This window comes from Lissotriton helveticus, chromosome 9 (assembly GCF_964261635.1).
Source record: "Lissotriton helveticus chromosome 9, aLisHel1.1, whole genome shotgun sequence".
In the NCBI taxonomy this organism is placed as follows: Eukaryota; Metazoa; Chordata; class Amphibia; order Caudata; family Salamandridae; genus Lissotriton; species Lissotriton helveticus.
The window spans coordinates 1094776859-1094791255 of record NC_136070.1 but is presented as its reverse complement, the minus strand read 5'-3'; the positions used below and the strand labels follow the sequence as shown (position 1 = coordinate 1094791255).

Here is a 14397-nt window from a genome sequence, read left to right as displayed (position 1 = left end):
TATTATTAGACTATTCACGTTAGCCTGCTGAACCTCGATGTCCCTCCGCCTCCCCCTGTAACTTTTAGATACTGTCATAAGCCATCCCTTTTAGCCTAAGCTCTCTTGATTTTTATCGTAGCTGGACGAAAGACTCAGTAGCGTCCTATATTAACGCATATTTGATTGTTTTTTGATACTTTATTAGCACTTGACTGATATCTGATCATGCTACTGAATTTTATACTGCACCCAATATTATGTTGCGTCACCCTCATGCTATCCTCTCCCCTTGTTTCTGTGAAGCGCTCTGATATCTGTAAAGATCTTGTTCGCGCTATATAAAACTCTGAATAAATAAATAAATGTAATTGTGTGGGAGCAAAGAACTGTAGAATAATATTGGTGTAGGTTAAAAAGTCAGGTGACAGTTGCACTGTGAAGACATACATTAGCTTATTATCGAAGACACTAATATAATTCCAATGTCGTGTGTGTGCCTCTTAAAGTTTAAGCTCAGTTACCTAGATAAATGAACAAAATGATCACAGGTGTGTGGAGGACAAGCACTTTTTGCGGAATCATAACTTCTACCCAATCAAAACATGTACTCCTGACTCCCAACATGTGGGCAGAGCCAGAGCCCATCTTTAGTGACGCTCGCATAATTGTCTGCCAACAGCTCCACTGTAAAGCCAGACCATAAAAAGGGTGATTTTTGAAAGGGCTAGAAGTGGTAACAAGCTGCTTAGTAGCACTTATGAAGCATATATATTATTTGGGCTTTTCCGAGCCCTATGTCAACTAGTGCCTGATATTTACTTCCCGCCTTTGGCCATTTGTTTTCTTAATTTCTTCTTTACTTGTTTTTATTATAAAATATGTAACTCCATTCTATAACACTTTCAATTAAAGTTCGCATTGATAAAGTATATGATTATTTAATTAAATCAAAGGTTGATATAAAAAGGTGAGATTAAGGTTTACAGTTAATATATTAGTGTACGTTAGTATTAGAATGAGTACGAATAACAGCTACTTTTAGTTAACATCATGTAGATATTAAATGTAATTGCCTATGTGGTTATGGATAGTATTAAGATTACAGTAACATAATTGAATGTTTAATTATTTTTGATGTAACAAAAAATAGGGTTACATTTGTAAAGATTGATACAATATAAAATATAATAATTACATTTAGGGTCAGGGTGGTGCTAGTATTACAATTTTGTAATTTTTGTGTGTAATACTTTTAATTTAGCTACATCTAGGGATATGAATTAAGGTTACTGCTATTTTAAGATTAAGGACAACACTTATGGTAAATGTAGGCAAAAGGTCTTTTCAAAAACAGGGATGGGATCTGCAACAGTACAACAAAATAAAGAAGAAGAGTAAACATGGGGACGTAATAGTTGTGTGAAGTAAAAAGTGACAACCTTTGTAGATCGATGAGACACATCACCAGAGAAATACACAGACAATGATATGGGTAGCCTTGTTTCGGAGAGCGTGGAGTGCAGGCTATCAAGGCAGTACTCGGGTTTTACTTTTGAACAGAGGAGGCCAAAGAAAATAAGGGGATTTGTGAAGAGTCTATCAATACATCAAGATGAGATAGGTTCCGGGATACTATAATCAACGACTGCAACTGCACCAAATGACAAAGTAACAGAAGAAATATAAAGTGACATCAAGCATGTGGTGATAGAACAACAGTGAATGGTACATGGGTGAAACTGAACTTAGTAATGAAAGCAGAGCTAGATAGTGACCAAGAGTGAGGCTTGGAACAAAGGGGCAACATCAGGCTAAGGGACGCATGTATAGTCAGCAGCGGCATTAGAAAATAAAGAAGACACCCTTAGAGTAAAGAGGATATGTGGACAAACAATTACTGAGAATTATTTTGCTCACTAACGGATTAGAGGCAGAGTAGCACATTACATTTACCAGTGAACGGTTAAGAATAGCAAAATTCAACAAATTTCTAACTGAAAGAGAAAATATTTTATGGTGTAGAGGGATGCGGATAGTCTCAAGTTCTGTGAATAAGTGAGATGAAAATGGCAAGAATCTAGTTTTACTGGACAAAGGATGGGTGCGGTGTAGGGAACGTTACTATCTAGGTACCAACTAAGAAGTTTAAAAACCTGGAGACACAGTAAGAAAAAAAAGGAAAACGCTGGAGGAGTCCAGACATACAGATGATTTATCATGATAAGAACAATAAGGGTTCTTAACACAGTGACAAGGCACCTAAATTTAAGGGTTGGTGAAGAGTGGTGTAGAAGTACAGAGATTAAATTGTGAGGCTATGGATTTCGTGATGAATGAAAACGTGGATAAAAAAGATGAATGAAAAGGAGTGGTGGCAGGCAGGGAACTGGGGGGGAACATAAACAAAGGGAAAAAGATGGCGGGAAGGAGATTTTAAAAAAATATATACGCAAGGACTAATACAGAGCTTAAACTTGAGCCATAATATGGTCAACGACCGGTCTGAGGTGCATAAGGAAGGGGATCGATGCAGGAAACTGCCACATTAATGACATACAACACAACATTCCATATAAGAAAAAGTAAAGGAATGAGTTGCGCAGCTTGTCTAGTGTTTGTGAATGAGGCAGACAAGTGGTATGAGCTTTGAAAAGAGGTCTGATGGGTGAACAAGGTAGTAAATGAGGAGGGCAGGTAAAATGACAAAAGGCTATGCCATTAAGCCGGCAAGTTTGCTGGGAAAGCATTTTAACTTACCGGTATAGTTTGCAGAGTAGCTATTTGGGTCTAAAAACTTCTTCACCAGCTCATAATTACACAGTATGTGATTTGTAGTGATAAAATTCAGATAGTTTTGAAGCCCCTTCTGTCGCTCTGCTATGAATTCACGATCCATATTTCCAAGGAGTTTCTTCGGAGGAAGAGGTAGACTTAAACCTGAGATCTTAAAAAAAAAAAAAAAGATAAAGATATAAGCATGTAGAGCCGCCATCACTGTGTAGGACACACTACAAAGAAAGAAACACTTAAACAACACTGCAATATTTTATTCATTTTATGATTAATATCTTATTTCAAGACAAATGCTGCACTTTTAAGATTTAAAATTTAGCAGTAAACGTATCAAGCATAATTCAGTTTACATATCAAGATAAGTGTACTCCTGACATCCAATTGGCTGTGACCTAACCGAAGAAAAAAGTGATAATTGTTGACTGCTTGGTAAGGTTAAACAAGCCCACCCTTATGTCACATGCTTGTTGTCTAAAACGGTAGGACATTAAAAAAAAAAGGTTTTAACTTACACAAACCATAAGCTAGGTCTATACAAAACCGGAGATCTTAATGCTGGGTGGCACTTCACTTAAATCCAGCACACTTGATTGGCTTGCCAGTGTGGGGTTACCTTGGGGAAGAGCTCTCAATGTAAAACAAGCATTGGCAAAGCCAATCAGTCTCTGCAATGCCTAAGCTATTGGTATTGTCAATGTGGAATGCATAGCGGAAGCTGTCTGGACCTCATGTCTTGAAAGCCTTCACTGGAAAACCCCATATCTCAATTGCACCTGTACTGTGCTAATTAAATACGTTGGATGCCTTCTTTTAGCTGGCGTGCAGCATGGCGTCTGTTGCATTTGAAGTTGATGATGGGTGTGAGGACACCAGCTAGGTCTAGTTTTCAAGAAGCCAGAGTGTGTAACTCATTCAGGTCAGGTTTTTACTTTGCATTTTATGACAAATTACTAATAATCGCTCAGATGTGCTAGTGAGGACTGCTAGTTTATCTGTCCCAATGTGGAAACTAACAGACCATCCATTCTGATGATAATAAGATATGTGTCTGTAAGTAAAATATGGTGTGGTTAATCACTAAGACAGTACACAATCCACAAAGAAGAAAATAAATGGGAACCTAAGGTGAGACAAATTCAGAAGTCTCATCTCGATTTCATACTTGCCATCAGACCAGATCTCGCCTGAAATTGCCTCGGCCTCAATAGAAGTCAGTGAGGAAAATACATTCCCTTGATATTGGAAAAAAATATCCCACTTTCCTTTTTAAAATGTTGGCATGTATGCATTGTCCGTTTATCCCATGTCAAGCATAAGTAGCTCAGCCAGTTGTTTCACTTTGAATTGCATTCTGGTACTCGTTTTGTCGTTTCCTTATAAAGAGGAAACTACATTTCCCTGAAAACGAACACAGCTAGCGATACAGCTTAAATCGGAAGCCTGCAAACATCACACAAAAGCAAATCAGTAACCTAGGATGGGCACAAATATTCCTACAGATAGCCTGCCAGCTACGCTCCTGGTACAAGTACCTCAGCCAGTAAACTCTTCATAAAGTGTGCAGTGCAAGGGGGATTCCCAAAAAGTGATCCAAACGCCGCTCAAGGCTCATGCATGGACTCAAGAGAGGATTTAGGTTCCCAGATAAGTTATCCAACCACTCTATTGACCCGGCTAGGCCCCTTTAGTCTGTTGGATGGCTCACGCAGGTAGGGGTCAGCGGTATTTGTAGTTTACGAAAGTTTTGTGTAGGACGGTTGGGGTGCACAGCATGAAATAGAAGTAGAAATAGGTAGGACCTGAATGTAGAATGCATTGCCTGGCTAGAGAGACAGCAGCAATTCCAGTTTAATTTAGTAATATAAATTGTAATTCCAAACATGATTATATTTTCAGTAGTTCAAAATGTGGTATGCTGATTCTCCAATCCTTCATATTGAAATGTTTGCGTTATGGGCTAGTTGTTTTTGTCTATTTCTTGTTATGCCTGTAGGTTTCCCAAAGAAGACTTAACTACAATGCACGTTCACACTGAGAAAGTGATCCATGAGCCATCAGTACACACTCACCCGAGTAGCACCCGTGCCGCCTGCAGCGGATACAGATGAAAGAGCCCATGATTGCTTTCCTTCTCCGGGGAGAACCGCCTAGATTAGTAGTCTGCCTTCCTCTTTTTTACCGGAGTCTATACTCTGAGGAGGGAGGTGAGCCACTGGCTAAGAGTTCGTATTACTATATCTGCAGAGGGAATGAAGTAACAGGATTTGGGCGGGTGGGAGGAGCCGGAGCTTGTGAAAACAGGAGCACTCATATAGAGTTCTCCAAGACAGAGAAAAAAGTAGCTCCCACAACAGGAGCAGTGAATAGCCACAAGTACTTTGTCCATGCTCTGAAGGAGGGATAAACACAAGAAGAGGCATGATGCATGCATGCCATGGACATGCATACAACGGATAGGAGAGCGACTTTGGAGTGGACAAATAGTAAGCCTATGGGCAGGCTGATGCCCACAAATTGTTTACGGATTGTTTACGACATGTCTCGAAGAGACAGCGCATGTGCTATCTAGCCTAGACCTAAAAAAGTGCCCTGTTTGACACAGATCTCTCACTTACTACTCAAGTCAAGGAGTTAAGTTTCAGCACACTATGCTTTGGAAAACCTCCCATATCTTTAACCCAACTGAAAACAGATTGGAATTACTCAGGTAGCGTTAAATGGGAGATTAGATTCAAGTAATATTAACTACAAAGACCTACAGAAAACACTATCAGGTTGCAGAGAGTGCGGCCTCAGACAGCTAGACTAAGTGGTCAATTACAATGTCATTCGGAAAGGCTCCGAATCAGATTCGGGTCTGCTGAATCCGATTCGGAACCAGTCTTTCTGACCGATTCAGAAAGCTTTCCGAATGACCAATTACGATGTTCAGAAAGCGGTTGGATCCGACTTGGTTCCGGATGGCATTGGGAGGAACCGAGTCATTCGGAGACGACTTGTACAGGTCAATGGACCGTGGTTCTAACCGAGCGATTACAGTGTCAGATTCCGACATCCTTTCCGAATCGGTTGTGCGACACAGATCGGTTGTCGGATTCCAACCTTGGGGGCCGTAGCTGGCCCTCCTTCACCTGGAGCCTTCCAAATGGAGCCCGTGGGGGTACCCAAGGGACAGTGTGGCAGGCACCATGGGGTGTCCGTCACACGGTGTACGATTTTTCCCAGCTACGCCTTTCTTCAATGGGAACCTGTGTATTCAGTCGGAATACAGGTTCCCATTGAAGTTAATGGGAGTCTGACTGAATGGTATGCGGAACCATCGTAATCGGTCGTTCGGACTACCCGAAACCGATTCGGTCGGAATGCTTTCCGAACATCGTAATCAACCTCTATGTCTTAATCTATGGAGACAGGAATGTTTAAGAAAACCGTCCAACATCTTCAACCCCAAAACATAGTTGAACTACTTTGGTCTTGCTAAAGATGAGCCTTGATTATTGAAACATCTACAGAGACCTTATCAAAAACACTTCAGTACAGTGCTTAATAAGACAACAGGACTACGTCTTGAGTTGCAGAAAAAGCATGCTGTTCAAGTTGTGTTTAAATGATTCCATTGACTCCCAGTGGAATTCTGAATTAAATTCAAGATTCTGTGCACCGCAAATAAAGCACAGTAGGTGCAAAGGCCCAGGAGAGAAACAGAACACTGAAATGATATTGCCCCTAATTTTAGGCCAGAAAGAAACCACTCACAGTTCAGCAAACTTCTGAAGGCTGTTCAGGTTTGCCATCACATGAAAACCTCAAAAACAAGGTGGAGACTGAGAACACAGGAATGGAGATGTGCTGTCACAGCCACTGGGGCTCGTAACTACCTTTTTAGCCTACCCAAGTATAGCTGTTCTTAGAGCATGCTGCAAGGTGACATTACAAATACCGTAAATAATTTAAATAAATGTGTGTAGGTTTCACCGCTGCATTGATTGCAACTCGTGCAATATATATTCAGTGCATATCATACAGCTGTATGATATTTTATGCATATTGTAAACCTTTTTTTCTGAGGTGTGCCAATATACCAAGGACTCTCAGCACAGATCCATAACACGTAGGAGAGATGGTCTACTTGTGTTTTTTCTGCTTTGCAAAGTTCGTTGAAGAAAACACAGTGAAAAGCTCAACAAAAAGACTCCTTTATTTAATTATCTGAAATCTTGCCTCGGTAGAATAGGATACGTGTTGATGTTAATTGACGCCCAACATCAACAACATAACTAGGACTGTAGTCCGTTACTGGGTCTAAGTTATCTTGGCCAGCAACAACTTCATGCTGGTTTATTGAATGGACGCAACAAAGGACATTTTCTTTCAAGGTTTCGTCTTCCACCTTTTATAGATTTATGCTTAGTAAGAACAGAAAAAAGGGGATGCCTTTTAAAAGATGTTTTCCTAGTGTTCTACTTTCCATAACATTTTTTAAACGGATTTGCATCAATCCCGACTTTAAGGTTAATTAATACTCAGTCAATAAGAGGATCTGATAAGTGGTGTTTACCAGAACTAAGGCAGCAAGACAATTGTGAAGGAACATTATTATTATGTATTTATTAAATATATGCACAGTTATTCAAAACCACTACATATAAAATAAACTTTTTAAAAAGTACAATAACTCATGTCAATGCAGGTCATGGAGCCCCAAAATGTATCAAAAAGATTCATTAACACCAAGTCAGTGTGCCTTAAAAAAAATTTGAATTAAAATTACAAACAAAATAATACAGCTGAATACTCTATTAATGAAGCCTTTGCGTACAAAGACGTGGAGAATATTTTGATAGTACATGTGAGTGCTACACCTATAGAACTACTTGTGTTGCTGCTAATTCATAAAATCAAGTCACTAGGGTAAAAATGCAGCCATGGAATGCTAAAAGATGGGATATGGGTCAGGGAGCCAATGGCCAGGTTAGTGTGGTGGTAATGTTATACTCAAAAATTTCAAGAGTACACTGCCACTTCGTCTTTTAGTCTCTTTGCTGCGCAAGACATGAATTTGACCAAGCGAGCGGTTGGTCAAAGATCCGTGGCTAGCAGAGTCTCAATCACTGCTCTTCTACATGTTCTGGTTCGTCTTGTTAACAAGATTGATTTGAGTCAATATCTAGGCTCCGCCAGGAGAGCAGAGCTGGCACATGTTATGTGTTTGATGGTTTCCCAGTGATAGTTGCATTACCAAAATGTATTCCTGCCATCTTGTGCCAGATCTAGAGTTGGTAGGCTTCCAAGCAGATACCCGATTATCCGTCGTTTCACCATTGAAGAGAAGCCCGCTGCCAGATAGGGTTGAACGTGCAGGGACTTGTAACAGTTTATGACCATATAAGCGTATGATCATCGCCTTGCCAGCACGCTCTTTTCAACAGCTGAACGTGCCTACCCTAGATGCCGAGCGCAGTCGGCTAACCTTAGGCACATGCTTTGGGCGTGCCCGGATATTGTCAGTTTGTTGCAATCGGTAAACACCCTATTAGCTACAGTTACAGAGCTAACAACGCTCAACTCATGGGAAGCTACAGTGCTGGGTATTTTTCCAAGGAGGAAAAGTTTTAAAGTGGGAATGTGCTTTGCTAATTTAGCCCTTTTTTTAGCCAAATGCATTCTAACAATGCGTTTGAAGTGCATAGCAGTCCCCATCCTTTCTCCAATGGTATTGAGCTATGCTCAATTGGGATGAAGCAGAAAGTATTGCGCTGTATTTAGAGGAAGCCTGAAGATAAGAAAACGCCTCATAGCAGGAGCCTTTGACACCATGCTAATACAATTCAAAGAGCATATATCAGAGTACCCTTCTATCATCTCACATCAGTCCTACTCTGATAGGGAATAACAAGACACATGGTGGATCTGGGCCAACACTAGGATGTGGCCTCACACTACTAGCACGGCCCCCTAACTAGCATCCCCTCTTCCCGTGTTTGACTAATCATGTTTTCCACTCATATATTCCTCTTTCTTCCACCCCTTCCAATTTAGACTTCCCCAAGACAAGCCCAACTAGTTAATACCAAATGTTTTATTTTCATATTTTAAAGGTGGTGAATTGATCTCTCATAATGTATGTAGAGCAAAAAAGCTCGTTATATTTTAATACTACATTGCATCTTTTTTTCAACCTAATAAAAATAATTTAATTAATGTAAGAGAATTTACTAATGTTTGTTTTGAAGGCCAAGAAAGTAGTTGTCTGGTACCATACAGCACCTAGTTGCAGATTGAAGACTGCCTGATCCAGGTATGCCCTGGATGCTAGAGACGCTCCTCGAGTCTGCTTTCCAGTCCATAGAAGTTGATTTAACCGGTCAGGTTTCGAGCTACAAAGTCTATGACAAAATATTACAAATGACCCCTGGAGCATTACTTTTGGGCTGATGAGTCCAAACTCCAGCTGTATTTGGGATGGGGATGGCCCGGTGGGAGTAATAAAAAGACCTTCTGATATTACCAGAGTGCCAAGTAGCTGTTCATCCCTACCATATGGAGCTTCGGAGCCGTATGAAAGTGTTGGTATCAGTTTTGTCCTGATTACCTCTAAAAAGGGCTTGGAGAACCAAGTTAGATGCTTTGCCACTTTTCTAAAGGTATCCAACAGGGATCCTACCAGGTTACGAATAAAGTTTGTGTGGCAGGATGGATCCTCTGATGTCAAGTTGGACACCCAGGTACATATAGATGTTATCTTAGGAGATCTTGCTGCAGTTTAGGAACCACTCGCCCACCTTTTAGGTCTCGCGACCTGTCAATGCGCATGCGCATTGAGCGGGGAGCGAGACTATAGGGGCTTAAACAGACTTTAACTAACTGGCGATTTGATGCTGTGCCCGTGCGCTTTTAGGTCAATGCGCAAGCGCATTGACCTAAAATGCGCGTGCACAGCATCAAATCGCCAGCCATCTGTTACCCTGCAGCTCTTCCCGCTCCGCCCCACAAGCTTACCCCAGCGTGCGCTCTGGCTCAGCCGAGCCGCACTCCTCCCACACCTTTGAAGTGAAGCTTCACTTGAAAGGCCCCTGCTGCTTCACACTGTCGCATTTCTCCTCCCCACAGCAATGCCCTCCGCCGTCCGTACTTTCACTTTGACGGCCGCAGGCCGTCTCTCGTGTTTCTCCTCCCCCTCCCAGTGTTTTTTTTTTTTTAACTTGTTTTACTTGTTTATTAGGTCACCACAGAGCTTCAAAGTGAGTGCTCTCACCTTCCGGATTGGTGTTGAGCCCTCCCCCACCCTCCAAGCATGAATGCAAGGTTTCCCTCAACCCACTCTTTCCCAGTGCATAGAGTGAGCAACCATCCACGTCCTTATCTGGAAGAGGTGGAACATTTAGAACCTTTTCTACGGCATTACTTACCGGCTTGCAACAGGCACTCATTAAGTTGGACAGGAAACTTTGTAATCAAACTTTTTTCGATTAATATTTCCTTTCTTGCTAAAGTACCCGGAGCAAAGTTTTTTTGTTGCTATCTAGCACTCGATATTAGTGCATTTGCAGCCTGTTGTATCTCTTCCTCTGCGATCTTTCCAGTCGTTCCTGGCCCCTCCCTATTCCCTCCCCCCATTTCATTTTTTCCTGTCTCTTCATTTCTTACCCGTCCACCAACCCCTCCAGTCTTAGTGCCTTGCTAGGGTTTTCGACTGCCAATTCTGCTGTAAAACTACTCTGTTTTGCCCGGACTGTGTTGATGCTGCTGCACGAGTTGTTTCTAACCTTGAATCAACATTAATTGCTGGGGTTATATGCAAGGGTATTGGCATAGCAAATAGGTCTCGCGTTTGGGACCTTATAAGTATTTAGTTATTCAGCACAATATTCTTGGTCCAATGGCCAAACACTTATAAGGTCCCAAAAGCGAGACCTATTGGCTATGCCAATGCTTGTTTGATTTTGTAACCTATAATCATTTTATTTTTCGGTACATTTACCCCAAAATGGCTATTGATTAAATATGAATGTACAATGAATGTTTAACTGTCTCTGCAGGTCTATTCTTGTATGGCTCGTCCGTCAGGAGGGTGCTGTCTGCGTTGAACAAACCGCCCAAATGCTTTCTGCCTAGTTTGAGAGGATGGTACGTGAGGCAGGCAGGCTGCAGGGCCTTGCCAGGGTGAGTCAGTAGGTGGACATTAAAAATTGCTGGTTTTTGGCATGCGAGTATAGTTGTCACTAAGGTCTCCCATGTGCTGATGACATGGCTTAGACAGCTTGGATAACTGACTTAATTGAATTTGCAGTGGAATCCTTCCAAAGTAATCTCTTCAGATTCATTGTGTGAGGTGTAGATCCCAGAATCTGGCTACTTTCTGATTTGGGATATCAAGGTTCATTTTGATGAGTTGTGAAAAATTATCGCTTTCTGTACTTTGGTCTATTTTAAATATGTCAATGAGGGAAAACAGTGGCCTATTCACAAGTGTGTTCTCGAGGATTGACTTTGAGCTTGCAATACAATGTGTGAGACAAGGAGGCTGGTCGTCCTTCGATCGGCCATTAAGGGCTCTTATGTTATGGAAGGCACAGTGATTTATGAAATGATTCGGCTAGATTATCTTTTCTTAAATGTTTTGGCGTTACTTGGAAGGGTATCCCACAGTGAGGATCGTATGTAGTTAGTATCTCATATTGTGATCATAAAAGGAGAAAAAAATATAGAGTCAGCCCAACTTCAGACAATGTAGTACATTTTGCCAATTTCTTCATCTTCGACCAAGAAAGTGAGTAAGACGTTTGGCACCAGACACTGGGTTGAGCTACTTTCCCAATGGCCAGGAACTTAAAAGATGCCCTTGCAATCAGTTATGCTAGTTTTAAATGACTGAACTACCACACCATTACTGGTACTTGTTATGTTAGATGGCTTTCTGAAGTTTCAGTACTAAGTCAACAGTCCTGAGTAACTCTCCAAAGGTATAGCTTATTCATTTAAAGCAACTACGCTGAAATTAACCAGCACTCTGTCTACAGACAACTGAACTGTATTCCGACCACTTACTTAGATGCTTTCCCGACGCCAATTTACGTTTACTTCTCTTAAAATTTCAAATGGCTTTAAATGTCCGGTTTCTCAGAGTGGAGAAATTGAAATCTCTTTTGGCTATGGAAAATAATTGCACATGTGGACTGTAATTTCACAATTTGAATGTACATTTTTTGATTGATTGTTGCCTTTCAATAGGCCTCGTCGCTCCATTTTTAAAATGTTTTTCTTAAAGTATGGTATAAATCACCGTAATAATGCACTTGCACTTTCTTTGAACATGGAATTTTTTTGTGTTTTTTTCGCCATGGCAAGATTTTTAAAAGCTTGTATTGGTTAGAAACGTAGGAATTGTGGGAGGAAGGCTTTTTTTACTTTTATTGACGAAGTCTACCATGTATTTGTGACCTAGGCCTAGAACCGGGGTTGGTCTAGAGAACGTCCCTGTATTAGTTAAATCGTTAACTTTAATGGTAATGTAAACATAAATCACTGTATTTATGTTTTAAATACTTGCATCTAAACATTCATAAAAAAAATTGAAATGCTATTCCAACCACAGAACTGATGCAGGTGTAATGGCACCACAAGGGTTCAGATTATACATTGAGCAGAGTGGTATCTCCGGTGAGTAAAATCCGCTGGTATAGTTTATTTGCAATTAGGCTGCTAGTGCGGCCTGGCCCCAGCCCCCAGCCTCGGCCCAATCCCTTTAAACTGTATAGGAGAGGATGTAATGCTCCCCACCCCCAGCCTAGCCACATCCTTCCCTTCCGCTGCCATCCTTTCCACCCCCATCACTCAGAAGCTACCCACACAGGCCCAACTGCCCTCCTTTACCACCTGATCAGAGCAAGAGGTAAAAGAGTATTAATCCCCATGGAAAATGGAATATTGTGCAGAATTGTGCGCAGGAAAAAAGGGGCCCATACAGTTACTCTCTATATTTTGAGAATGAACTTGTAATGTCTCGATCTATGTACTTGGATGCAGGCCGAAACATGTTCATCCTCTCCTCACATAAATGTGCATTACATGCAATCAGCGCCAAAATGATACCCACGATCAAGGAACAGAAGAGAGTCATAGTACAAAATGTAAGGCTACATACCTGTAGCCCAGTCTGTCCAGAGTTATGAAGACGCAAAAAGAAAATGCCTCACAATCACCTGCTATATCAATGTATGACATTTTATTCTAGAGTAAAGAAAATGCAACTAAAAACTGGTCTTGGAAAAAAAACTCAGTGTAGGGTAAAAACAAAGTCTTTATGCAATTTACTGTCAAGCAATTAACTTCAGGTCTGCTTATCGATCGAGGCAAGTGAGTGGTGCCACAAAAAGTGGAAATTCTACATGAGCATGACCAGCAGAGGAAAAATTAGCAGAAATAAAAAAAAATGTTTAAGCTACTATTTCTTTCACAAATTTACATCAGGATTCGATATAAAAGTTGGATTCCAAATGTCACTATACGGAATTACATATTTTAATTGCTGCATCATGGAGTTAAAAAAATGCATGAGAGTATTTGCACATCGCGTGTGGAACTTCACTTCGAAGGGCAAAGTCAACCCTTCCTAACTCGTGTATTTTGGGAGTTAGGAGATATTCTAAAGCGCGCAGATTTGGCATTAGATTACAATAAATACCAGTCTCCAAAGCGAAATCATAATCTCCAATCCTCCCCAGTAGTAGCCAGTGCGTCATGGGCCCTAGTGCAAGGAAGGAAACAGGCCCGTGGCAGCTGTTGTAATTAATTACAATATTAATCAGGGTTACAGATGCCCCCAGGCATCTCCATAGGATGACCAACTGGCATGGGTGTAAATTCAGAACGGTGAGTGTTAAAATTCAGGACAAAGGGTCAAAATTCAGGACAAAACTTCGGGACAAAAGGTACGTTTTACAGACACGTCAGAGGCGGTCACGCAATAAAATATAATTACGCCTATCCATATTCAATCATTTGCAAACCTATCCATCATGTATCCTTCCATCCATTATTTCACTCATCCATCCTTCCATCCACCCTTTCAGTCATCCATTCATTATCCATCCATCCATCCATCCTTTCACCCCATCCATCGGTACTCATCCATCCACTCTTCCACCCATCCATCCATCCATCCATTCACTCATCCATCCAGCCTTCTAGACTTTCACCTATCCAGCCATAATTTTACTTACTCATCCATCCACCTAATCACTCATCCTTCCACCCATTCACCCTTTCAGTCATCCATCCATCCATCCTCTCTTTCTCTGTCCATCGACCCTTTCACTTAGCCATCCTTCCTTCCACCCATCCACTCATGAATTCATCCATTGACCCTAGCACTCATCCATCCACCTTTTATCTCCTTCACTCATCCATCCATCCTTTTGCCCATCTACCCCCCCTTTCACTCACTCGTCCATCCTTACATCCACCCTTTCACTCATCCGTCCATCCATTCACCCTTTCACTTACCATTTCATCAATCTATCCATCATTTCATTCATCCATCCACCCATTCACTTGCCCATCATCCACCCTTTCGCTCATCAATCTATCCTTTCACTCATCCATCCACCCTTTTACCCATTC

General features: G+C 41.2%; 1 protein-coding gene across 5 annotated transcripts in view; it reads right to left on the bottom strand.

Annotated features, from left to right (window-relative positions):
* The window catches only part of PXK (PX domain containing serine/threonine kinase like), a 282257-nt gene that overhangs the window by 140749 nt on the left and 127111 nt on the right, over positions 1 to 14397 (bottom strand). For all 5 annotated transcript variants that reach the window (XR_013601125.1, XM_078661499.1, XM_078661497.1 and 2 more), the window contains exon 4: positions 2740 to 2926. Coding sequence is in view for 4 of the 5 variants with exons in the window: in XM_078661499.1 (XP_078517625.1) it covers positions 2740 to 2926 (187 nt within the window). In the remaining variant the exon portion in view is untranslated. The remainder of the gene's footprint in view (positions 1 to 2739; positions 2927 to 14397) is intronic.